The 27,078-nt window shown below is 42.0% G+C and overlaps 1 protein-coding gene across 5 annotated transcripts in view; it reads right to left on the reverse strand.

Moving 5' to 3' along the window:
• Nucleotides 1-27,078, reverse strand: part of RYR3 (ryanodine receptor 3) — a 631,292-nt gene that overhangs the window by 49,936 nt on the left and 554,278 nt on the right. For 4 of the 5 annotated variants that reach the window (XM_056134221.1, XM_056134222.1, XM_056134219.1 and 1 more), the window contains 9 exons: nt 26,587-26,827; nt 17,617-17,704; nt 17,426-17,518; nt 9,870-10,040; nt 9,497-9,556; nt 6,343-6,474; nt 5,513-5,625; nt 1,850-1,946; nt 170-282 (listed from right to left, as the gene is read on the reverse strand). In XM_056134221.1, the coding sequence (XP_055990196.1) occupies nt 170-282; nt 1,850-1,946; nt 5,513-5,625; nt 6,343-6,474; nt 9,497-9,556; nt 9,870-10,040; nt 17,426-17,518; nt 17,617-17,704; nt 26,587-26,827 (1,108 nt within the window). Of the gene's footprint in view, nt 1-169; nt 283-1,849; nt 1,947-5,512; nt 5,626-6,342; nt 6,475-9,496; nt 9,557-9,869; nt 10,041-13,252; nt 13,268-17,425; nt 17,519-17,616; nt 17,705-26,586; nt 26,828-27,078 lie in introns of all 5 variants that reach the window. The other variant, XM_056134220.1, reaches the window with a different exon arrangement.

Consider the following 27,078-nt stretch of genomic DNA (forward strand, 5'->3'; position numbering starts at 1 on the left):
GAAAGTTACAGTCTCAGGTGGCTTCATGGAGACATTAGGATGAAGAAGCTGAGGCTTAGCTAGTTGCCCAGGGCAGCAAAGAGGAATGCTCAAATCTTTCATCCCTGTCTCACACTGGCCACCAGGAGAGGAAGAGCTAGGTGTAGCTGAGCATCTGTGTGGTGCTGACCTCCTCTCTGTGAGGGCATTTCGGCTGAAATGTAGGACGATCTGATGGAGTGGGTCCGGCTGCTTTTCCATCTCCTCCTCCTCCTCCTTCTCCTCATCCACCTTGGGAGATTTCTACACAGACCAACAGACGGGTTTCAGGCATGGTTTCAGCGGGCACCACACAACTGCATGCAAACAAAGAAGCGCAAGGCACCGAGGGCATCAGATCTTAAGCACAGAGAGAAACCACTATGCTCTAGCTTTCTTTCAGGATGGACACCCCTCCATATGCAAGGTGTAGGGTGCAAATCGGCACTCATTTTCCAGCCAATCCAAGAAACATTCCAATCTTAGGTTAGAACAAAATGAAAGAAAAAGCAAAAGGCCACCACGAGGGAGGAGCTACAGACCCCCAAGAGCAGAACTCCCATGCAAACTCTGGGCACCTGAGGTCAGGAGGAGTCCTTGATCCCTCAGCCCAATCCTAACCTTGAGTTGGGAAGCTCTTACAGAAAATTGAGCTGGGACAGGAGCTATATCAGGGTCATCTGGGATTTAACCTGATTCTATACTCAACTCAGCTGAAACATTTCTCTTTCTTAATCTTACTCCTGATTCTAAACATCTTGTTCCCAAGAGAGGTCTCAAGACTGCAAGTTTCTCTCTTCCGCGGGGAAACAGCTGTGGGTGCCAGAGTGAACAGTGGGTTTGGTAGTCCAGAGGCAGTGAGGTGGACCATAATCAAAAGGGGAGAACTCGGCAGGGGTGTGAATGACTCAGAAGTGCAGGCCAGATGGATGCTCACAGCCAACTTCCACTAAGCAGGAAGCTGGGAAATTCAAGGAACTGTCTTTCTCACTGACAGGAGATATGTGCAGAGGAAGGGCGTACAGACAAGTGGAAGAAAAATGGGGTAAGGATTGAAAGGGAAAAAAAGTAGGGGTAAGGGAGATAGCTCAAAGGTTTGAGGTGCCTGCTTTGCATATGGGAACTTCAGGTATGGTGCGAAGAACCCCTGGGAGTGCCGCCCCCTACCTCCCAATATAGGGGAGGAGAAAAAAAAACAATAAGGGATAGGGGAAGAGAAAGAAGGGTGGAAAAGAGTGACTAGGAATAAAGTGGGAGAAGGCTGGTGAGAGGAATAAGGGAGAAGAGAAAAATGAGAGAAATATAGAGAAAGAGAAAAAGAACCCTGAGCTGGTAGAAGGAGAGGAGGGTTTATTTTCACTTAAAATGGTTTTAGAGTCTGACTTCTGCCAGAGATTGGGTGTGACACATTTTCTGAGGGACCAAAACAGAGGTGGGAAAAGGATTCAGAAGCATCTCCCAGATGCAGCATGAGAAGTACAGGGCCCTGTGGGGAGGGGGGAGGGCAGGGGGAGTGCAGGGAGTACAGAAGGGGCTTCCTGCAGCCAACAGTGCTCAAAACTCAACATGAACTTTCCACCCCAGGGCCATGCATTTCCAGAAGTGTTAGTTGTTAATGTAGCTGATGGTGAGGATGAGAGCAAGAAGGAGCACCTTCAGAGAAATTCATCCTCTGGCTTGTCTGACCATTAGTCAGGCCTTGCTGCTGGTCATTTACTCCTTTCCTTTCAAATGTATACACTCCAGTCTTTGTGAATGTTTGTTATACACACACATAGAAAAATCATATTCATTCACACCCGTAGCTGCTCCCAGATGAGTCAGTACTTACAGCCAAATCCTGTACTAGTTTCTCTTCAAAGGAATACTCCTCTGTTTCTATCCAAAATCTCTGATAGCCATGGAGGAAGAGGTTAATAGAGCGGTGCCTGAGCGGAAGGGGTGAGAGTGAGGTCAGAGGGGTCCATGGACGCCTTCTCTTAGTTGGGGAGGTAAATGTTAGTAAGCAGCACAATCTTTTGTACAATTCTTCTCTTCTGATTGGTCAGGACAGTCAACAGTGCACCATAAGCAGTATTCTAGAAAAACTAGAACCCTCCAACAAGGCAGTATCCAAATGTCTGAAATAACCATCTGAAGGTGCTAACAATGGTTGGTGGCAGACCTGGTCATAACTGTTTGCCCACTCTGAACTCATGGGGAATGATCACATTTCTCCTTCTAATGGCCCTCATGCAGCCAAGGAATGGTCCTGATAAATTAGTATCATATGGCTATTTGGTTTTCCTTTTGGCTGATGACCTAGGTAGGTAAGTCAGTGTAAATCAGCTGATCTTCAGTGATTAGTCCCAGACAGACTGAAAGCTTCAATGCACTTCACAGAGCCTCCAAGGAACCACCTGAAGGAGTTTCAGCATTCACTCAAAAAGGCAAGACCTGGGTGTGCTGTTCTGTGGGGTTCATGGATTTGAGTCTCTGGGATCACAGGACCCAGGTACAGCTGGCATACACTGCTCAGTCCTTATAAACCAGATCTCCCTACTGGGAAAATTAACCATGAAATGGCAGTTAAGAGGTTACCAAATATGAGTGGAGTAGTCAGGGACTGAAAAGGAAAGGAAAGGAAGATGAAGGTCAGTTCCAGATTTCTCGAGATCTGGTGAGGGTTTCTGGTAGAATATGGCTCTTACCAACTTCAAAATCTGACCAATCAGAGTTCTTTTTAAAAATTGTACAAATCTCTGTGTTTTTTTTAATGGTGCTGTTAAATCATGGTTAAGAGAGGAGGAGTGTGCAGAGAATGAGCATCTCTCTGTACAGGTTACATTACCATTAAAATGGGTATAAGCCTGTCATATTGAGTTTTTTCATTAACCTTTTCCAGCCAAACCCGTTGAAAGGTGCTCAGGAAGAAATTGTTAATTTTGTGTCTGGAGAAAAGCATACAGGTTTTCTTTTAAAAACTAACATCAGAGAAACAGTTTTCACATAATTAAAAAAAATCCCTTTAGCCTGGAAGACTTCATGCAAGTTTAGATCAACACAAAAATGGAGAAAGAGAGCATTTTCTACCATTAGCTTCTTAGTCTTTGTTGTTAAGATACCTACTTATAACCTACAACAGAGAATAGCCAGGTTACTATACTACAGCTTGGGTGGGGGCACATTTCATCAAGGATACGTAAGATTTCTGCCCCCCTCTAGGTCTCACACATGGGTAGACCTGCTAAAGGAGCAACAAGAATTTGAAAAGATGGTACTATAATTTTCAGTGATTTCAGAAAACATGCTTGAGAAATATAATTTCTGCCAAGCTGTCCCCGGAGACATGCGTTCAGAGTCAAATTCTTCTGAAGGGCAAATTAATACTACATTAGGTAGGAAGCTTCAACAGATGTGAAAGTGAATGCCTTCTAGAAATTGAACAAAAATCCCATGCATTCTTGCTTTTTCTTCTTGAACTACTTCACATTTTTTTGGCCAAAACTGCAGTAGCCTATGTGCTAAGGACTGCTTTTTTTTTTTTAAAATGATGTTGCGCGGCCGCAATAGCAGCCACGCAATTTTGGATTTCTGATATTTTGTTTATTAATCCTGGGAGTATTTCTGCTGGGAGCAAGATAATTATGAGATTGGTTTCTGTGGCTCTGGAGGCATGGTGCCATGGATTAACGCATAGTCCATTCACTTTTCTGCCGCAAGCTGCTGGGCTCTGCATTAAGTCCTTGTGCTTCTGGAGCCATGGCCTTGCCGGAGAGCTGCTTGTGGGGGGCAACCCATGACCTCGGTAGGGTGTGAAGGATGAGCTGGGAACGCCCCCCTTCCTATGAGGTTTCAGTTGTCCCATCACCACCGGCTCCTACCTGGCTTTCCAAAGAGCTCTGAGGCGGCCACCATCTTGCTGTCCAGGGGGAAAAAGGTGGAAGGGAGCAACACCCTTTCCCTCCCAGGCAGGCATGGAGCCATGGATTAATGCATAGTCCATTCATTGCTTTTTTTTTTGGTAGCTTTTTAGTCATGAATTTGAATTGATTCTGAGGTGACTCATCCCCTCCCAAAGAAAAAATAGCCTCTTTTCTCAAGAGACCTGTAAGAATAGATGTTTGTTTCAAAAGATATTATTCTCCATCATTAAAGGCTCTCACTAGGGATACGAATCAGTTGCACGGGTCACTGGACACATGATGGCCAAGATGCATAACTTGATGAAGACAAAATGTCAAGTGTAGTAGTCCTTTTTCTGAAATTAAAAAAAAACCCACCCCATACCCCCATTCATTTACATGGGACTGAGAATACATGTGCTCAAGTCAATTTGTTTTTCCAACCAGGTGTGGATGCTCCTACTGATCCTGTAGTCAGTCAGACAGTCTGAGATTCATTTCTTGACCACAGACCCAGCCTCACTTGTTCTGCAGGCCGGGGACAGAAATGATGCCATGAGTCAGTCCCAATGAAGAGTGGACTAAGTCTGTGCTGATACTCTGTGCCTGTGTCCTCATGTATTCCAGAAAGTTCAGCACCTATTTCTGACTCAGAAACTAAACACAGGTAAAGGCATCAATCTCAAAGAGGCCTCTTAGAGTGTGCCTAATTAGTGCCTTTCCTCACTCAAGTTGTATTCCTATGACCTTTGAGCAAATAGCATAATTGTGTCATCCAAGTGTATAGAAACAAAGCTTGTTATGTTCCTGGAATTTGGGGAAAACATTTTAGGAATACAGTTGTCTTTTCCAGGGTGTCTTTACCTCCTCATCATGAATCCCACCAATCTTAAAAGTATTAAGTTTCCAGGGGCTGGAGCAATAGCACAGTGGGTAGGGCATTTGCCTTGCACGCGGCTGACCCAAGCTCGATTCCCAGCATATTATATGGTCCCCTGAGCACTGCCAGGAGTAATTCCTGAGTGCATGAGCCAGGAGTAACCCCTGCGCATTGCCGTGTGTGACCCAAAAAGCAAAAAAAAAAAAAAAGTATTAAGTTTCCTTATGCTTATAGCACAGCAGGTAGGGCGTTTGCCTTGCATGCCGCTGACATGGCCAACCTGAGTTCAATTCCTCCGCCCCTCTTGAAGAGCCCAGCAAGCTACCGAGAGTATCTCGCCCGCACAGCAAAGCCTGGCAAGCTACTCGTGATGTATTCGATATACCAAACATGGTAACAAGTCTCACAATGTTATTGGGCCCGCTTGAGCAAATTGATGAACAACAGGAGGACAGTGACAGTGACAGTGATGCTTACTGGATTGACCTCATGGTCTAAAAGAGGTGCAAAGGCAGGATGGGGATAGAAATCTTTTGGTTTTTATGCTTACCTCGATGTCCTTAGCAGACCTTTACACTAAATGCAGACTGTATGGCTTCATGGGCAAAGGATCCAGTTTCTACCCCTTGCTGGGATCATGAGTATTGACAACACAGTTGTGGGAGGACACCTGAATTTCTATCACTTCAAAGGGTCACTGGCCCAGATAAATAAGCAGCTGCATACTTACCTGGGCAGATTGTAGAGAGGTGCCATCCTGAAACAGGCCACCACAGCCCGCTTGCGTTGCTTTGACAATAGTTTGTGCCACACAGCCTTCTTGGACCTGAGAGGCTGCTCCACCTGAAAAGAAATCATAGGGGTAGGTGTACACTAGGCTCTCTGGGTTACAGAAGACAAGCCTCCACAGTTCAGTTTGTTTACCCCGAGCAGAATTTTGATTTCTTAGCTGTCTTCAGCAACAGGTATATAATTTCACTTGTGGAGCTCTTAGATCTTTCTTCTCCCAACTGCTGGGAGATACCTATTGCTTAAAGGAAGTTTTACAGATAGATAGGGAACTTGGACAGAGCCTCTGAGCTGAAGGACAAGCACTTGTGAAACAACGGGAAAGAACTGAGCAATCTGCTTTGAGAAGACAAGAAGGTGGCATTTGGGTTTGAGCTGAGGTGATCTTTTCTCCCTATTTTCTGTCTTCTGAGGCATTCTGTACAGAGGGGTTACCCCTCAATGATGCTGGGGAGTGGGCACTGCCATTCACAGTCATTTTTGCCCGGCTGTGCAGAGCTCAGGGACACCAGGGTCACACCTGGCAGAGTGTGCGTGTGTGTGTGTGTGTGTTTGTGTGTTTGTGTGCATATCTGTGTGTGTGTGTGTGTGTGTGTGTGTGTGTGTGTGTGTGTGTTGGGAAAGAGTGTGCAGTGCTTGGGATCAAAGTCAGGCATTTACAAATTAATTCCTTTCCCCAGACTTTCATGAGACACCCTTAACCAGCTGAGTTCAGACCAGAGGATGGCTATTACACTGCCAACGGTTGTAGTCAGGGAAGGTGCTACTGACCTGCTCCAGATGGAAGACAGCTGCAGAAATTCTCTGCACACGCTCCACTGTCTTTTCTGGATTGGAAGGCTCATCACTCTTCAAAACATCTTTGTAGAGGTTCAGTTGCCACTTGACAGCGGGGTCATCAGACTGAATATGGAAGCATACAGAAATGAAGCAATAGTCGGGTCTCTTAGACAGAGAAAGCCTTTACTCCTACCCTGGCCACATCATTCTCTAGGCTGGTCTATTGCTTCACTTTCATTTTCTCTGTTATTTTCACTGGGACACTGCAGATGCCATGTAGGAATTTCCCTTTTCGGGCTTTCTATGTCTTAACCTTTGGAATGTTTTCCATCTCTATTCTCTGTAATGCTTTCCATTCTAATTTCCTTTTATCTTCTCATCTATACATTCTCTTTTCAGTGATGTCTATGTTTTAACCCATAAATAGGAATTTTGACTTCAATAAACTATTTTTTTTTTCTTTATGGGTCACAACCAGTGATGCTCAGGGCTGACTCCTGGCTCTGCATTCAGGAATCACTCCTGGCTGGTGCTCAGGGGACCATATGGGATGTTGGGAATCAAACCCGGGTCAGATGCATACAAGGCAAACACCCTCCCTGCTGTGCTATTGCTCCAGTTCCACTTCAATAAACTATTTTAAGTTATGTAATCATGCTGAGGTCTCTTCCAATCCCCATCTTTCCTCCCCTTAAAAGAAAATAATCTCCAAGTTTTTTTTACAGATTTTACTGCAATTGTCATATCTTTAAATATTTTAACCTTACTTATATTCAGTTCTTTTGTTTTTCTGTTTTGTCAAAGTTTTAATGTCAATGAGAAAAAAGAAAGGTAATCCTTTTTTATAAATTTCTTTACATTCTCAAGCATCAAAATATAATGCTACTGTTTGTTATCAATTATCTCAATTTTTAATCAAATTACATAATAATAGGAGAAATTATTACAGGGATGAAGAATGATCTTTTTCTATAGATCCTAGCCTTAATTTCTTTTCTATCACTCATCAGTAATGTCTAAAAAACCTTCCAATAAAACTCTGAAAAGTATTCTTTTTTTAATTTAAAATTTAGTAACATTTTTTTTAGTATTCATTGCTCCAAATATTGCATGGGGCATATTTTTATTAACATTATCTTTATTAACATAAATATGGCAATCCAATTTTATTTGATCCTTTAGAACAATCACTGAGATACTTGTTCCTATTTTAGAAGTGAGGAAACCAAAGCTCAGGAAATAAAAGCAAAAAGAAAGAATCACAAAAACATTAAGTGGAGAAGCCTATTTAAAAAAAAGTTAAAAAACTGAGATGAGGATAAAAAGGAATAGACACAAAAGAATATTTTTTAGGGGAAACAGTTGCAAAGAGTACAACAAAATAGGTTTTTCTGCACTGTAGCACTGTCCTCCCACTGTTCATCAATTTGCTCAAGTGGGCCTAGTAATGTCTCCATCGTGAGACTTGTTGTTAACTGTGTTTGGCATATGGAATACATCACGGGTAGCTTGCCATGCTTTGCTGTGCGGGTGAGATACTCTCAGTAGCTTGCCGGGCTCTCCAAGAGGGGTGGAGGAACTGAACTTGAGTTGGCAGTGTGGGCCATGTGCAGGGCAAACACCCTACACTCTGTGCTATCGCTCCAGCCCATATCAAATATCAAACAAGAAAAAATGTGATTATTAAGAAATAGAAAATTTATTTGTAATAAGGGAGGAAATTTTCTTCAAGAACTACCCATTTAAAGTTGGATATTTTAGAGTATATGTTCACTGCAAAAGTTAGAGAACAGGAAAAGGCACAAAGAAGAAAAAGTCACTGTAATTCTACCATTCACAAAACTGTTACTATAAACCTTTGGGATCACAGAATAGATGTTTAATAAGTTTCTCCTTTTATTTAATAGTGCTATATTAAGAACATTTTTCAATACCACTTAATTTCATATTAAAAAAACACTTGTACTTAGTTTCAATGTATGGATATAATTTAACCAAATCCTTATCACCAAAATTTTATTTAAGGTATTCTGCTGGTCTTTCAAAAAACTGATTATTTTGGCACACCTCTTACTATTCTCTATTAGAATAAATTTTAGAAATGAAATTTTGAGATAAATGGTAAAATACTAAAAATACTAAAAATACTTAAAAATATTGTCAAACTGAATTCTAGGAAAACATTTATGATTTACAGTCCCACAGGCAATATATGCAAATCCTGAGGAAAGAAATTATAAAAATATTAGATACAAAAATTCTAAAAACAAATCCTCAGGATCCGGAGTAAGTTCTGAGCACAGCTGGATTTTCTATTCAGCTCTTTTTATCATTTCTTTGACTCGTATTTTACCTTTGCGGCATTTTCTGGCTTTCAACTGGTGTTAGGTTTTCTTCCTTGATGCTTTGTATTTTTTCATTTTAAGTATGAGTCTATCTTCAGCTGGTGTTTCATTTATTAAACTATTAGGAAATAGAGGCTCTCTAAGTGGTTTCATGATTTTTTTAATTGTATGCAAGCTCTCTCTCTCTCTCTCTCTCTCTCTCTCTCTCTCTCTCTCTTTCTCTGACACACACACACTCCCTCCCTCACTGGAATTTCTTTTTATAGCATTTGTTGGTAGTATATTTTCTCTGCTATTGCTCTATGTTTGGGGTAGAGAGGACAAGGTATCTGTATTTTCTTAGTCCTCCATTTTAGATTCTAGAGAAAGAGTTGTTTAGATTCAGAGAACTGGGGAGAAAAATATCTAATAACCTTCACAAATGTATATTTATATATATGACAGCAACTTGGATACAAAGTTATTTTGTTTCAAAATCTCTCTAGAGTAAGAAGTGCTCCAACACCCTTCAAGTGTCCTTTTCAGATCAGACAAGGCTCAGGCTCAGATTAGTATGGTCTGAGATTCTGGGAGCTAATCTAGCTTCCTGTTAAGAGGGAGTAAGGCTGGCTTTAACTTTGCAATTGTGAATGAAAGAAAAATGAAAGGCAAAGAGAAAAACAAAAATTAAGGGCAGAGAGCAAGTCCTACCAATGTAACAGAAGTACACTGAGACTGCTAATACAATACAAGCAAAAGGAGAGCAAATGAAATGGGAGGATCTCCCCACCCACCCCCAGCCTTCTCTCTGATGACCTCACCTTTTCCTGCAAGTGCAAGTTATTCCGCAGATGCTCCTTGACCTCTTCATCTGTGTCTCTCTGTGGAAGGAGAGTTTCCACTTAACATCAACAATGCTAGAAATGTAATGTGGGGTGCAGGATTGCACAGACAGCCCATGGCCCGTTTTGCTGGGATCTTCATCCCATGAAAAAAAGAAGAGAAATTACAGAGACTTGTCCCCAAATGCACATACTGACCAGTGTTAAAACGGGGCTGTGTTGTGTCGGTGTACCTTGGTTTCTCTGGATCTCTCCCACCCACACCAAGCCCCTGTGGAAGGCTGAGCCTTCAGGACCCAGGCACCAGTCACCACCTCTGTGACACCCACAGCCAGAGCAGATAGAGACTTACATAGCTGTACCGTGATTTTGCGAGGGAGATCAATTCCTGATCACCAGGGGTGCACATATTCAAACCAATGGGCAGCATCTTCTTGAGCGCTGCCACAATGAGGGAGGTCTGGATGGAATACAGGTCCCCCCGCCGCTTGGTCTTCTTCCGCTCCTGGTCCTGGCCTCCAGACTAAGAGATGAGGTTGAAATAAAGAGCAGCTCAATGAGGTTCTGAAAGGGACCACCTCCCCTTGAGGCAGCCTGCCTCTTTGGCAACCCCCATCAGTTCAGGCTGGTCTCTACTACATTTCAAAGGATAGTAAAAGGAGCATGTTCAACAAAGACAACCTGGCGGCCATAAAGGACCAGCTCTTCCCAGCATCCTCTGCTGGTTCACATGCACACAAACCATGGAACCAAACTACTGACCATGGATACACACACACACACACAGACACACACATCACAGACAACACAGACACCTCAGGGCCTGCTCGCTTCTGGACCACATGGATGAGTAACAGGTGTTTTCCAAAAACAACAATCAACTGACAAAATGACTGCAGAAAGAATGAAGAATTTGGAGGCCTGGGCAAAGATGGGACTGAACATTTGCCAGAGGACAATGCCCTGCTTTGGGACTGACGGTGGTATTTTGGAGCTCAGCCTTTCTGTGGAGACAGTATAAATTCTCGCAAGGAAAGGGAAATTCCCAGGTAGGGCTGTGTGGGGAGCTGGCTGTGTAAATGTCGGTGGAGAACACTGGAGAGGTGAGAGAATGGCCAGTCTGCTAGTATGATATCTTCTTTAGTAATTTCCAACTCTTAGGGAGAGTTAATTTAGGGAAGTTGGGTTTGCTTCAGAGATTAGTGAACCATGCAGGGCACTTTCTGGCCACTCTAGACAACCAAATGAGAACCCCACCATTCACTCACATTGAAAGATATAGTATGGTGGTGGTGGGGTTGTCAAGGACACAAGGCATGGCAGAGACCAGATTTTGGGAAAAGGCACAATGTCCACATGGGACCTCACTTACTTCAGTGGCACTTGGAGTGTGGAAGAACTGGGAGCCAATCTCAGAGTCAGAGATCACAAGACAAAGAGAAGCAGAGCTTTGCTTTATGGGGTCCCCATGGACTGTATGCAGTAACAAGGGGGGCAGAGCCATGGTTTACAATGACAGGCAGGTACAGGAGTTGGAAGCAGGAGGTGACCAGACGCCTCTCCTGAAGCCGGCATGGAAGAGATCTGGGAAATTTGTTGGGCTGGAGAAGAATTCATTTAATGAAGGATTGGCTTTCTGAGGGAAGGTGGATGGGGGTAGAGTTGGAACTGGCAAAGTCTAATTACTTTAGTTTCTAAAGGATTCAAGAGGTTGATATTACTAATGGGTTCCCCTTTTAAATGACACCAAGGATTAAACCCAGGTCTCACTCATGCAAGGCATGTGTTCTACTTCTGAGACACATCCCCAACTTTAGTGGACACTCCGTAAATAAATACTATTTCTTTTACCTAATTTGTGATGGTTTGCGCCTTTAAGTGGTCATATCACAGAAACCCAGCAAAGCTCCTTGCCTGCAAAATCCACGGTGCGCAAGCACTACTAGAAAATTCTACTGGTCTATAGAGTCAACAACACTGAAATTGTGAGACTCAAACTTTAATAACCAAATTTCAAAGGTGCCTGTCAAGATGGCAGGCTGGGGCTGGGGTGGGGTGAAGTTGAAACAGATGCCAGAATTGGTGATGGAACATTGTATGTCAAAAACCCAACTACAAATAACTTTGTAATTCATGGTGCTTTAATAAAATTCTGGAAAAGATAACGATTATATCATAAAAAAAGAGAAAGTTCTACTGGCAAATTGAACACAAGTATTGTACCCACAAGGATGCACACCTTGTGCTCAGTGCTCCAAAACAGCAGGTCACGACAGTAGTGGAGAAGCAGGGAGAAATATGGGGTATGTGTGCAGTGTGAATGGGGGGAATGAAGCTAAGAGGAGGAGATTTCATGTGTTCCAGAGCACAAGAGAGAGTGAAAGCTTGTTCAGATGAACACTTTGAAAGATGTAACTGCCACTTACTGAGTGCTTGCTAGTTCCTTTACATGCTCTATCATCAGCAACAGAATTCTAAAGGTGGTGCCTAATGCTGACTTATAGTCTAAACTATTATCTAAATTAAACTTGAATATCAGGCCACCCATAAAGTATAACATCTAGTTTTATAGATATAAATAGCAAGCAATTGTGCATACACATGTAGAATGAAAATGGGAATACATGTTTTCTAATGAAATATGCAAATGTACAATTTAAATAAGTTCTTGCTCAATGTTCTTTGGCTAGTCATAAGTTGTTCAAATCACAAATGGTGAATCTATGCTGTGATGACAATTTGTTAAACAAAACATTTCTTTTTTTTTTTTGCATTTTTTGGGTCACACCCAGTGATGCTCAGGGGTTACTCCTGGCTCTACATGCAGGAATTAACTCCTGGTAGTGCTTGGGGGACCATATGGGATGCCGGGGATTGAACTCGGGTCAGCTGCGTGCAAGGCAAATGCCTTATCCACTGTACTATCACTCCAGCCCAAACCATTTCTAATCCTCCCAATAACTGTTATGTAAACAAGTCAGATTGATAACTGAAGACAGGATGCTCGGGGAAGTGAGTGAAACTTTCCAAGATCACATGCAAGTAGGTCTCTGGGCCAAAATCCAGACCCTAATCTGCCTAATCATGGCAACATTTCCAGTTTATAATGAGGTTTGCCTATGAACTTCCTGCACCTCACTCTTTGCACTCTTTGTCACATACCAAAGGGAACATAATATAGAAATGTATTTCCAAGCCATAACCCGCATGGGAAATTGGAATTTTGTCCCAAGGCTTATTCTACTATTTTTATATTTAATGCAATTGGTGAGCTGCTGATTTTGAACCCTAGAGTTTAATCCTTGGAAAACCCTGTCACAGGAGCTTTGCCCAAGAAGGAGAGCAAGTTTCATGAGATAGGGTAGAAACCACTGGGAGTATTGAATTCTGACCCAGAGTCACACAGCAGAGGAGTGAGTATCCTAGTTCCCAAGCCCTGCTGGTCTCCATATCTCTGTTCATGGATTGGCTGCAGAGTGGGCAGTGGGGAAGGGAGGGGAGAGCAAAGAGACCTCAGTTGGAACAAGGCTTGGCTGGCTTCCCCATTTTAAGGGTGGATAGGCCTACATCCACTCTTTGACAGGAATATGTCATTTCCAGAATAGGCCTTGGGGAACTTCAAGTAGGAAAATACAATCTATACCATCCCTATGATGATCACAGTGCAGAGGGGAGTCAGGACCTGGCACCTCTAACACTAGAACAGAAAAGACACAACATGCATTTGACCTGTACCTTTACTTGCATGGCCTGTGTGGAAAGACAAAAGAAAAGAAACAAGAAGAGTCAGTAAAATCGGGGGTCCAAGGCATTATCTGCCACGTCAATGATAGCTGTTTAGTCCCTTTTCTTAGTCAACACATCAAAAACTCAACCATTCTTGAAGCCATTTGAGCATGGCATTGGAGAGCGAGTGGGAAGTTAGCATGGAGGTTATTTTGGTCTCAGAGACTTTTGCTCAGACCAAGCAATGCATCTTTTGGGAGGGGTGAGCTCAGAGTCCAGTCTTCTGGAGTTTTGACACTATGATCTTCAGACCAGGTTGCCCAGAACTCTTGGGTCTGAAGTCTTTCCACCCGCTTTTCCTTCTCTCACTTGGGAGGGATGCTGACAATCTGTCATGTAATAAAGACTTCATTTAACCCCATCTCCTCTACCCACCACATTATTACCTCGTTTAATTGCAGTGGAGTTGCAATTAAAAAGAGGGAGAACTGACCTAAGAGGCAATGTTGGTACTTCTGCTAAAAGAAAGTACTTGAAAAGTACTTGGTACTTAAAAAGGAGAAGTACTTGAGGACTAGCCAGGATGACATGAAATCAAAGATGCCTGAAGCCCAACAATGAAGCGTTTCCCTTTTGTGCTGTAATCTTAAACTATTTCTTAGGGCAAAGACTCCTAATTGTGATGGGCTCTAATTTTATTATATTCTTCACAGGCTGCTAACCCATAATGCTGGAAGTGCTTGTTCAGAAACTTCTGAAAAAAGGCAAACTTGAGCCAGGAGAAGTTGTCCCCTTGGAGAGGGTCGGTGAGCCACAGAAAAATCAAGCTAAGGAAAAGGTAAATTTCTGAAAGCCAGTTTGAGTTTGAGAATGAGGAGAGGGAAAGATGGTGTGTGGGTGGGGAGGACAGGTAGAGAGGAAGGGACACAGAGAGATGAGGGAATACAGAAATGGAGACACAGATTGAGAAGTGGAGAAATACATCCAAAGGAAGAGATATTGAAAGAAAAGTGGAGATGAGAGCACTCAAGCTTCACAAATGCAAGAGCAGAGAGAACAAAGGAAAGTGGGGAAAGTTGTGGGGGTAGCAGAAAACAGAGAAGAGACAGCAGCAGGGGAGATTGGAACAAGAAGAAAACACATCCATGTAATCCTAAATTCACGTAACCCTTAAAAAATTGCAAAGATCCCTGTGAAGAATTCTCCTGTCCTTTTTCCAGCACACTGAGCCCACACTCCAGGGGGTAGAGTAGCTTTGATCAATAACACACATTAATATTCCCTGCGTCACAATTCTTTGGTTATTTATAAACTTGGTCAAGGACCTGACATTTCTTGGACTACACACATTCTAAACTTACCATTGCCCTCCGAGGAAGCTGCTGTCATTTCCCCAGAAAACAAAACAAGTTTAAAAACAAAACAAAAATACTTTCTCAGCTTAGTTATGTACACAGCTTAACATATATTTGCAAACCAGTGTCATATACACAAAATATACAATGAGCTCTCCCAAAATATCAACATTTGCTGCCTGGAAAAGAATATATCTTTGAAGTGACCTTCAGTAAATCAGGTTTGAACAGTGTGGCCCACTGTATATTTTTTCCCCTGCTCCCTTTCCTTCGGCAAATACAACAGGTAGGGGGCATGCAGCATTCCAGAACCTGTGTCTGTGCGATGGCTGCCATATGCACTGAGGTCAACGTCATTGATACAAACCAGAATTTAAGTAAGAGTGGAGATTAAAGCAATCACAGGAGACAGCGGACCATTCAGATCTGGTAGGAGAGAATACTTAGAATTTCCAGGAGGCCGAGACAATGAGGAAATCCCCCTGGTAATAAAGGGGAAAACCCTGTCTTTGGCCTCTCAGCATGTTCTTCAACATCCCCAAACCAGCAGAACAGCTCTGAGTACTTGTTTACTGAAAGCATGATATCTCTCTCTGAAAGTATGCAGTGCATTTGTGTATTGCTGTAGCCTGCAAGATGAGTTTAAAAGGACTTTTAAACAAAGCATCCTTGTAGAGCTGGGAATAGTTCAGGCCCATTCTATAGATTTATAAATTAGGAACCAATGGGTGAACAATGCAAGGTGACACCTCCACTCAACAGATGACCAAGGGTAGGACTTAACTTTCTTTCAGACTCTTGTCCTATTTATTACTCCACTTTGTACCTCAGCTGAGGCTATTAGAAAGTATAAATGTTTGTTACTATGAGGATGGAAAATATTATGCAGTATTTAAAGAGCATACTTGCAAAGATTACCCTGTAGCTTTGAACTTATTCCATGTGGCTTGAAAAATTTTGGAATACAACGTCAATGTGAATGAAATGAAAGCATTTTCTCCCATAGTAAAAAATCACCAACATATTAGATGTGCAGATTCAGAATATGACTTTCCTCTGACAAAGCAAACAATCCCTTTCTCATTCAGAAATGTAAACAGATATAATGGCGAGTTAATTTGTAGTAGATTAGTTTTGAAATGCCATTCTTTGTCACCTCATCTCTTTCTGCACATAAATATGAGTACATGAGTATTTACTTATCACTAGAAGGTTGAAGTGTCTCTGCCATTTCTTTTTTGATTCACATTCTATCTCAATCATTTCCATAGTTTTGATGCCACCCTTTGATAATTGCAATGTAAACTAGCTGTGTTAGTTCTGAGTCAAGATATCTACCTGAAGCTAAAGATAATATGAAATCTGGTATTTAGTGACTTTCTGTACCTGGAATGGCTCCAAGGAGTTTCTGTAATGGCTATTATAAAGAGATCCAGAGAGTATAAATCTTAAAATTCTACCTTGTGGTCCTCACATGAGCAGAAAATATTTTTGAAAGGTTTAAATGTTAGAAAAATCAAATAAAAATGACCGAATACACAAAAGTATTCTCCCTAAGAGTCCTGTATAGCAAAGATTACTATTGAGTATAAATATCTACCCCTGCAATCTCTACTTTGTATGTGCACAATTAGTTTTAAAACTTCATCTAGAAGATTCTAAACTTCAAGAGTCAATTTTTAGACAATGGAAGAAGTGTTAGTGTCAACATGGCTAATAGTCTGAAGGAATAGAAAACTACTGCGTGATGGGAGTTGACCAGAGTGAGCCTCTCTTGGTGAAGTTTGACGTACTGAAGTTTTCATTCTTGGTGTCATATAAGGCCCTTGGTCTGCAGCTCCATGTACACAGGCCTTCTGTACCACAGAATGATTTGGAAAGATGCCTCAAAGGCTTTGCTACAAACCCATGGATTTCATCTTTCCAGAATGGATTTTCACTTCTTAGGGTCCCCATGCACACTCCACCTTCACATTCCTCAAAAGCAGCACTTTTGCCAGCAATGAGAGAGATGCAGATCTCAGGTGTTAGGCGATTTGTATTTGACATACACAGTCAACTCTCAGGAGGCACACTTCTCAGGGAAGAGTCCTAACAGCTCAAACCGACATCAATTGAAGTGTCAGCTTTGCTATGTGTGTGCACCTGAAGGAGTGTGTCTGAGAATTTTCTCCAAACAAAACAGCAAAGCCTCAATGCACAGAGCTGACTTGGGAGTAACTGGGAGACCAGTTTTCCTCCTGTATTTCTTGCTACTTTGATCACTATAGCCTTTTTTCTTTTTATTCCTTTCTTTTCTTTTCTTTCTTTCTTCTTCTTTTTTTTAAAATCATAGACATGTCTGGTATGTTTGCCTTCTTTCAAACATTTCCTGCAGGAAAATGGACAAATGTTTGGGTTTTCTGAATATAAATCACATGTAAAATAAATAGAAGGCATGAAGAGGTCAGCTCTGCTGAAATAACACAGTCAGTAGATGTTCCAAAAGAGGAAAACAAGTCCTTTGGTACCTTTACTACACAGGAAGTATTTTTTTTTGTTAAAGTGACCAAGACCACCTTTAGTTGTAAAGTCCTCTCCAATGCCTTAGGCAAGTCTTGAAACTTAAAACTTTTAGACATACAAGCAGCTATTTATTCACAAGATGTGATGACCATGCTTATTTGAGAGCAGTTTCTTCTAGTCCATTCTCAAAGAACAATGGTAGAGACTGTCAGGTTTTGTCCTTTGATCTGAATGCAATATGGAACTAATCCCATCAGACATCCAAGATACAGTGCTTAGGTCAAGGTGGAAAGGTCTTTGGAATTGGTTTCTAAGGACTTACTTTTGACATCTTGCTTTTGCTGTCTCCAGTCAAAAACGCCAAATTATTAATTTCATTCTGAATCACAAAATTCTGCTCTTCCCTCTTGAAGTTCTAAGTGGGGTAGGAAATAAAGATGCAAACATTACAAGGATATATTTTTTCAGGCCTATCCCTTTCACAGCAAGCCCAGCACCTGCACATGCCCTTACATGAGATTTACACCACAGGATGAAGACCTCTGCCACCATGCGGAAGAGCTGGTCGGAATCAGCATCAGGGCTTTTGAGCCAGTTAGATCTGAATTGAAAAATAAATGAAAATGCATTGGAATTCAGCACTGATTAAGATAGTCACAACCTACAAATTATATCGGTATCAGATGTACACATTTTTCCAGATAAAATTCAATCTGCGTACAAAGGCAATCTTCAGAGACACTACTTTATCAACACATGCCTCACTTGCTTAGACAGAGGCATATAATTGTTGTCAATGATTTTGAAGTACCTACAATAATCATTTCCATTTCACCAAAAGGATTTGAGGATTATCTTAGAAAACAGATACCAGCATTTCAAAAAACCTCAAAGACAAGTTTTTTTTTTTTTAATTGATGAGGTGACCAAGGTTACACTAGGTTTGCAGATAGGCCTCCTATCTGCACGCAGGAAGCTAGAAATTCCAGGAAGGCTTTGGTCACTATCTTGTCTTTGATACTCATCAAAGTGAAGACTCTGTATTCTGAGAACTCAAAGAATAGACCTTAATACCTCTTCTTTTGAAGGCCAGTTTTTTTTTTTAATTTTTATTAGTGAGACACCACGAGGTACAGTTGTAGACTTACAAATTTTTGTGCTTGGGTTTCAATTATACAATGATCAAATACCCATCCCTCCACCAGTGCCCATTTTCCACCACCACGGATCCCAGTATCTCTCCCACCCCCCATTCATAAACCAATATATTTTTCTTTCTCATTTGAAGTGTTAGTTGGAGAGTAAACATCTCCTATGCCCTCTGAAATGACTGGGCAATTCCCTATAAACAGGAATTATTCCACCCCACTCTTTGTCCTTCCCACCACCAACCCCAGCACCAAACCAGGTGAGCTTAAGAAATTTCACAAAAAAAATGAGAAGACTTTTTATAACAGTTGTCTTGTCTCACACATTTGAATTAAATCATATTTTAAAAGGATTGGATGAGTTGGCATTTTCAAATGTCTGTACTTGAAAGACATATTAGAAGTTAAACTGCCTTTCTTAAGCTAAAGAAATGATCTGAAAATCCCAGTGTCACTTGGTGCAATCAGGATAATAACGATAAGAAGTGATGGCCCTAAATCCTGAGATGTCAGACTTAATCCCATAGACAGCCTATACTTTTTCCCTTTAAAGGAAAGTACCAGGCAAAAATAAACAAATGAAAAAAGGTGAAGATTCCTGAGAACAACACCACTTTTATTTATTTTGTTAAATTTTTGTTTTATTGACTCACCATGAGGTACAATTACAAGGTTGTTCATAACTAGGTTTCAGTCATACAATGGCCCAACACCTGTCAACAACACTTTTAGATGCTTTATCATCTCCTGAAATTCTTACTACCTGGAATTAAAGCCCAGAGATGTTCTTGTCTAATTTTTGTTTCACTTAACCTCTAATAGCTTCTTCTTAACATGGCAGACAAATACAGAGTGTCTACCTGGTCCTTTTATTTTGTTCCTGTTTTCCTTTGAAACAAAATCCCATTTTAATTAGGGTGGTGTGGTGTCCTGCTGAAGATCACATTACCCAGCCTCTGTTGGGGGTCAGTCATGCTCTGATCAAGGAGATGGAAGTGGAAGTGGGTAGAGAACCCTCAGAGAGAACCCTCTAAAAAGCTGTCAAATTTCCCTTTTCTCTTTCCTTTGTTGCTTTTCTGGAATGAAAATATGATGGTTGTCTGTTGGATAACACTGGGTTGTCCTTGCTATTCCCTCAGGGAGCTTAAGGTTTATTTTTCATTTTATTTATTTTTCTTATTTTTGGGTCATACCCGGCAATGCACAGGGGTTACTCCTGGCTCTGCACTTAAGAACTAGCCCTGGCGGTGCTCAGGGAACCATATGGGATGCTGGGAATCAAACCTGGGTCGACCGCGTGCAAGGCAAACACCCTACCCACTGTACTATTGCTTCAGCCCCGAGCTTAAAGTTTATTGAGCCACTCCCAAAACAGTGCAACCGAGGCCCACCCAATTCCAATAGGCACCAATAATTCTATATTGTGTTTCTCTTTCCTTTATGTCATTTGTATGGTCTATTTAGCAACATCCCTTTTGTATTAGACACAGGAAGACAGTTGATGCTATGTTATGTAACATAAAGTTAACTGACTCCAAAATAATATTTACTCCTGGGTATCCATATTTACTTGACTTAAGCCTCAGTTGCTCTTACAACTGAGTACCTACAACTCCAAGAGCAGGGTCTTGACGAGAGACTGGATGAACTCAGGACAAGATGTGAGCTACCCTGGCATCAAAATGGGCCAGGCCAAGTGCTATAATACTTAACTAAAAGTTAAGAGCACAGTCATGGACAAACTCTGTCATGACCCAAAATGAGGTAACTAAATAAAGACCCTGCTGGGGGTAGGAAAGACTAAACAGGCCTGAGGAATGTGATCTGGAATACATAGTGAGATGTCCCCAGGAAGAACCAAACTTTAAGCTTAATATATCTCTTACTGTGCTCATACAAAATGACCTTGCTAGAAATATTATAAGAAGTAAATTTACTATAACTGTTCAAATGGATTTGTAGCTGAGGAAAGGAGGAAGCAATACACCCTGGATGGAATCCCCCCCTTGAGCAGGATCTCCTAGAAATCTTGAGTAATCTCTCTAGGTAATATTTTGTCCTTGAGTTAATCTCCTAAAGGAGTGGCCTTATCTCTCTTTATTGTCACGATTATGGATAATGTTCAACCCCACCTTTGTATCCCCACCTTTCCTGATTTCTATATAACTATACTATAAGGAGTAAGAACGGAACAGAACAGAACAGAACAGGACAGAAGAATAGAACAGAACAGTATAACAGGACAGAAGAAGAGAACAGAACAGAAGAATGAGAGTAGACATTGGGGAAGGAAAACAGAACTACTCTGGAATGAGACTCCAGCACTGAACTCTGGGAAGGAGATGCTGAGAAGAAGATGTTGGGAAGGAGATGAAGACTAGATGCTGAAGACTAGATGTTGAGAATGAGGAGGTTGATAATGAGATGTTGGAGGCGAGGAGGAGAACTGAGACTTTGGAGACTTTGAGGTCTGCAAGGAGATTAGTATGATGGAACTCTGATGACTGGGACTGCACCCATCGTTCAGCCTGGGGAGGTGGATCTTGGTCACCAAATGTCCAGTGTCCTACCTGTGTGAGGGCCACCATCATAACACCTGCAAGCCTTTTCTTCTTTTTTTATTTGAAACTTACAGTTATCTATCAAAAATAGTATGGAAACTTCTCAAAAGTTATAATAGATAATATATAATAAAAGTTATACTATATAACCCAGCAATTCCATTTCTTGAATTCACCCCAAGAACACAAAACATTAACTCAAAAAAGATATATATGCACACCTGTTAATCGTCGATTGCCTCGAGCAGGCCCCGGTAATGTCTCCTTCATCCTAGCCCTAAGATTATATTCAAGGCTCTTTAGGAGAATGAGACCCATCATTGTTACTGGTATTTGGCATATTGGGTACGCCACAGGGAGTTTGCCAGACTCTGCCGTGTGGGCAGGCAACATTTGGTAGCCTGCCAGTTTGTCCAAAGTAGGAATGAGATAATAAGATGTCATAATAAGATGTCGCGCGGCCGCGAATCTGGGTGGAGGATGCTCGGCCCAAATCTGAGTAGGCTTGGAGATCTCGACCCCGGAACCCGTGTGACTTTGTCCCTCTGCCAGTACCTTCATGTGTGCGGAGAGTGGTCTCAGCATGGTGGTGGCTGGTCCTGGAGGTCTTTGGCTGCCGGAGCCCTGGTCAGGGCGGGGAGGAAAGCTCAACCCGCTCCCCTCCAAGGGGTCCCGGCGGCGAGGACAGTCAGGCGCAAAAAAGATATATATGCACACCTATATACATTGCTGCAGTTAGTAAAAATATACTGGAATGGGAAACTACCCAAATGTCCAATGACAGATGACTGAAGTTGAGGTATATTTACACAATAGAATAACACAGCTAGAAGAACAAATGAAGCCTTGTGGTTTGCTGAAACTTGGATGGAACTGGAGGGCATCATGTGCAGTGAAATATGACACAGGGAGAAGGACAGATAATCTCACTCTTCTGTAGTATAAGAGAAACAAAACAATGGAACAGACAATATAGAATGAGGACACACCTTGGCATTTGATAGCAGAACAGAGATTACCAAACTGAGGAGGATGGTGGAAAAGAAAGGAGATAAGGAATGATGGTGGTGGTAAAGATACAGTAACATTTCTACATCCAAACCATAAAAGTTAACACTGTTGTTAACCTTGTTACCTAAACTAAAATAAAAATTCAAAATTAAAGGAAGGAAAAGAAAATATGATTGATCTCACTCAAATTGACATTGAGCCATTAAGTAATTTTGGAAATGGAAAAAAGAAAAGTCAAAGGAGTAAAGGTCTCTAATGAGGGGCGGTTCTACTAGCCCTGAATTGGAGATCTTCAGATTCGCTTTATGGGTAGAATTACACTTCTAATTTGTTGAAGCCACTATAATCAGGAATTCATTACTAGAAGTCAAATGCAGTTAAAATTTGATACTTGAGGTTAGCAATGCTTTTCTGAGTTCTTTCATGTTGATTTTGCAGGAGCACTTCTTCAGGTTCAGGTGTCACATTTTATCAGAACTTCCAGCTCTTCACTTTTCAGTGCTTTGGTTTAAGTGAACATTGCAGGTTCACATCATGCTCTGTGTGGGGAAAATTAGTGGGGGGCACCTCCTATGCTGTCAAGGAAAAGGATAGGCACAAGGAGTAGAGGAGCAAGAGCATCAAAAATAGCATCACAGTGAACATTTCCTCTCAAGAGAAGAGGATTAAAGGAAAAGGAAGAACTTATGATTCCTTTGCCCTGATATGGAATGCAGATTCTGCTAAATGCCTTTTCTTTTCATCATTCTTCTTGTGAGCTGTAATTTTTTATCTCTAGTGAGCACCTTTTTATGGGTACAGAGTGATGGTTGTGTATGAAGAACGGCCCATCAAATGATTTTCTCTTGGGCACACAAACGGCAACCAGGTTGAGGCAGTATATGCAAGACAATGGAAGATCCTGTCCTGAGTGAGCTTTCTTACTTACCGACAACCTTTCTACCCACAAAGGGGGGTGCCCAGGCTCTCCTGCCAGCTGTCAGTCTTCCTTACAATTTGAGATCCTGCTCCATTTCTTGATCCTTTTGGGGCCATTTGACTGATCTGTGGATCTCTTATTATATGCACCACTGGCTGCCAAGAGGCAGTTGGGTAAAGCAAGGCTGGGTTGGATTTAGAATGATGGTCAATGAGGTTGAGAGTTGGAACGACCCATGTGGATGAAATGACTGAGCACATAAACTGAGAAAAGAAGTGTGAGAAAATCATGGGTAATGATATGGGTAAAAAAAATAAATAAAACACTTGAGATTTTGAAAAAGTAAACCCACACTTCTCTGCTCATTGTCAGGTTAAGGAGCATATCTCAGCCTTGTTTCAAAGTTGCCAGAGAGTGGGGCTGGAGAGACCCCACTCTCTAGCAGGTAGGGTGGTAGAGAATTTGCCTAGCATGTAGCTGACATGGGTTTGATCCATGGTATATTATATAGTCCCCTAAGCCCTGACAGAAGTGATCCCTAAGCTCAGAGACATAAGTAAGCCCTGAGCACTGCTGGGTGTAGCCCCCAAACAAAAAAACTCCAAATACCTGTAGAGCGATAGCACAGCGGGTAGGGCGTTCGCCTTACAAGCGGCCAACATGGCCGACCCGAGTTCGATTCCTCCGCCCCTCTCGGAGAGCCCGGCAAGCTACTGAGAGTATTCGATATGCCAGACACAGTAACAACAAAGTCTCCAATGGAGACGTTACTGGGCCCGCTCGAGCAAATCGACGATCAACGGGAGGGCCTTTACCTTTACCTTTACCTGTAGAGGACATAGTCCAGGGCAATAAGCACCTAAGATTTACAGGGTTTCCCTAGAAAACCTTTTAAAAGTCCCAAATTATACTAAAGTCATTCATTTCTATGTTTGATTTTCCATAAAGGAGGATGAACAGCTGTTGATTCTTGTGGGGAGATCTGTTTAACACAGGTTGGTGCCTGGCTCCCAGAATAAGGAGATATGGATTCAGTCTGCCCTGTTTTGATTATTCCAAACTCAAAGCTCCCCTCTAATTATGGACCAGCTTCAAGGTGAACACTGACCAACTGAAAATGTCCCTTCAGAATTGTTCCAGATGGTGAAGAAACTTGAAATGCTGCCACAGCGTGGCAGAGAGAAGTATAAAGGTTTACTAGGATGAGGTCAAGCAGAGAAGAGGAGAGGATAATGTGGCCTTTTCAATATTTAAACAGCTGCCATAAGAGAGATTGGAGTCATTTTGTGTAGCACTAAAGGGCAAAATCAGAACTAATGGATGGAAGTCACCGAATTGAGCTCAAAATGATTCAGACTGAAACTAAGATGGGAGTAAATGTATGGCAAGGCTGAGTCTGTTGTCTCTGATGGAGGTGGAGAATCAGAGACATGAAATACAATGTTAGGAAGAAGGCGGCCTTTACTTATCCAGAGGTAAGAAGGTATAACCTCTGATATTTCTGCCAACTCCATAATGCCAAAATTGGAAACCCACTAATTTGGGGTGTGGGTGGTGAAGAAAGGAGCTGAGAAGCTCAAGGCACATACACAAGGAGGAAGTATTTCAAAACAAGACTCAAATGATCATAATGCTTCCTGTGCTGAAAAGTGGGAATGAATGAATTAATGATGATCTCAAAGACTCTCTGACATTGCCATTTTTAGCAACTGTCAAACATGGTGTAAGTGGAACACATTCTATCTTGGGGTTTGATCATCAATAATGACAAATGCAAATAAAGAGCTATTCTAGGAGCAAACTTACTCTATACTTCCCTTTTAGTGCTCTTCTCAAGTTCTGAAAACACCTTCTTTAAACTGGTAAAACAATTATTTAACATAAATGATTGATATGAAAATTCTGTTTCTTTTCAGTAGATTTTTCCTATATATGTATACATGTCATTATATATATTCACATAGCACAGCGGTAGGGCGTTTGCCTTGCATGCAGCCAACATGGCCGACCCGAGTTCGATTTTTCCACCCCTCTCGGAGAGCCTGGCAAGCTGCCGAGTGTATCTCGCCCGCACGGCAGAGCCTGGCAAGCTCCCCGTGACATATTCGATATGCCAAACACAGTAACAACAGTCTCCAATGGAGACATTACTGGGCCCGCTGGAGCAAATCGATGATCAACGGGAGGGCCTTTACCTTTTACCATGTAAATATACACACATATATATATATATATATATATATATCTACGCATATCATAGTAAATTATTTGAAATATCAAATACAACCTACCTTGTAAAATAAATGCAATTTGGGGCATATCCAGACCTATTTCTTACCTGTGATATACAGCTCAGAAAGTTAGCAATGTTCCCACATTTCTATGTCCTTTCAATATTTACAGTGAAATACAATGGAGTACTATGTAGTATTAGAAAAGATGAAGTCATGAAATTTACGTACAAGTGGTACTACATGAAAAGTATCATGTTTCAAGTATCAAGTGAAATGAGTCAGAAAGAGAGGGATAGACATAGAAAGATTGCATTCATCTGGGGAACATAAAGTAACAAAATAGGAGACTAACACCCAAGAGTGGCCGAGATTAGTACCAGGAATTTTGCTCCATGGCTTGGAGGCCAGCCATACATGCTAGGGGAAAAGGGAGCTCAGATAGAGAAGGGAGCACCAAATAAAGGGTGTTGGGAGGATCCTCCCAGGATGGGAGAAGCATGCTGAAAGTAGACTATAGATCAAACATGATTGCCACCCATTGCTTCTTTTGCAAACCACAACACCCAATAGGAGAGAGAGAACAAAAGGGAATGCCCTGCCATAGAGGCAGGGTGGGATGGGGTGGGGATGGGGGAAGGGAGGGATACTGGGATCCGTGGTGATGGGAAATGGGCACTGGTGGAGGGATGGGAATTTGATCATTGTATAATTGAAACCCAAGCACAAAAATTTGTAAATCTACAACTGTACCTCTTGGTGTCTCACTAATAAAAAATTTTTAAAAATCCTTATTAAAACAAAAAAGAAAATCTTCCCTCTTGGGAGAGGGAGAGAAGGAAAGTGCCTGCCAAAGACACATAGACAAAAGTTGGGGAGGTGTGTGTGGGAGGGGAGGGGGGTTGTGGGTGGTAGTGGGAGGAAAACTGGGTCATTGGTGGTAGAAAATGGACACTGGTGGAGGGAGAGGTGTTGGATCATTGTATGACTGAAACCCGATTATAAGCAGCTTTGTAACTGTGTATCTCTTGGTGACTCAATTCAAAAAACAAAAATAAAAAAATACTTTCCCTCTCAGGCTGGTGAGATTGCTAAAAACATTCTTCATGTAGGAGATCTGGGTTTTATCTCTGATACCACATAGTGTTCCAGCACCGCTGAGAATGGCTTCTGAACACTGAGCCTGGCACCTGAACACCACCAGGTGTGGCCCCCTCAGACCAAAACAAATATTTTTTTCTCACTTTTACACAAATTTTCTACTGACCATTTCCATTATCAAAGAAACAAGCTAACAAATTTCCCCTCTTGAAAAACCCTCTTTTGACACCACTTCAGAACTGCTGGAGTAAGCCACTGTTGCCCTTACTGGATCAGTTTCTTTTCATAAGCTAAGGAAGCAAGGGTTGGCCATGCAATTGCATGTACAGAATCATTGCTCAGGGAAGGCACTGCCTAGACATCTTATAAAGGGAAGGGGTGAAGGAGGTGGTGATGTTGTGGCGGGGGGGGGGGGGGTGGTTGCTCTAGATGTGATCTCACTTATTCTATCTGCAGCCTAAGCAGCGTCACTGTACCATCCTATGACGAGGCTTCCCCACTTTGCCCTGTACCTGTTGTTGTCCACATAGCGGATCAGCATGGGGTAGAAGGCGTAGAGGTCCCTGCAGAGCACTGCAAACTCATCCAGAATGAGCAACTCTGCCTCCTGAGTGTCCCCTTTGCTATCTGCTTTCAGCTGCTCTTCCTCCTGCACAGTCTTGACAGCCTTTTTCTTCAGCTTCTCCAGAGTTGGGATAAAGTGGCTTCTGAGCAGGTCAGGCCTGGCTTTGCTGATGATCGGCTGGGCATACACTGTGTTCACAAACAAAGGGCCTCTCATTTTATATGACAACTGATCAAAGGCAAGATGTGAGGACGGAAGGCAAGGCTGTGAAAATCCCATCAACTCAGCCCTTGCTCCCTTCCTTAATCTCTTTGGTACTCTACTTGAAGGAAGTGTAGCAGAGTGACTCCAGGGCAGGAGTCATGGAAGAAAGGGTAGCAGACTACAGATAATAAGCAAGAAACAGGATGTCTCCTGTTCTGCTGGTCACGGGACCAGC

The sequence above is a fragment of the Sorex fumeus genome, unplaced genomic scaffold, assembly GCF_029834395.1.
Source record: "Sorex fumeus unplaced genomic scaffold, SorFum_2.1 ptg000098l, whole genome shotgun sequence".
Classification (NCBI taxonomy): Eukaryota; Metazoa; Chordata; class Mammalia; order Eulipotyphla; family Soricidae; genus Sorex; species Sorex fumeus.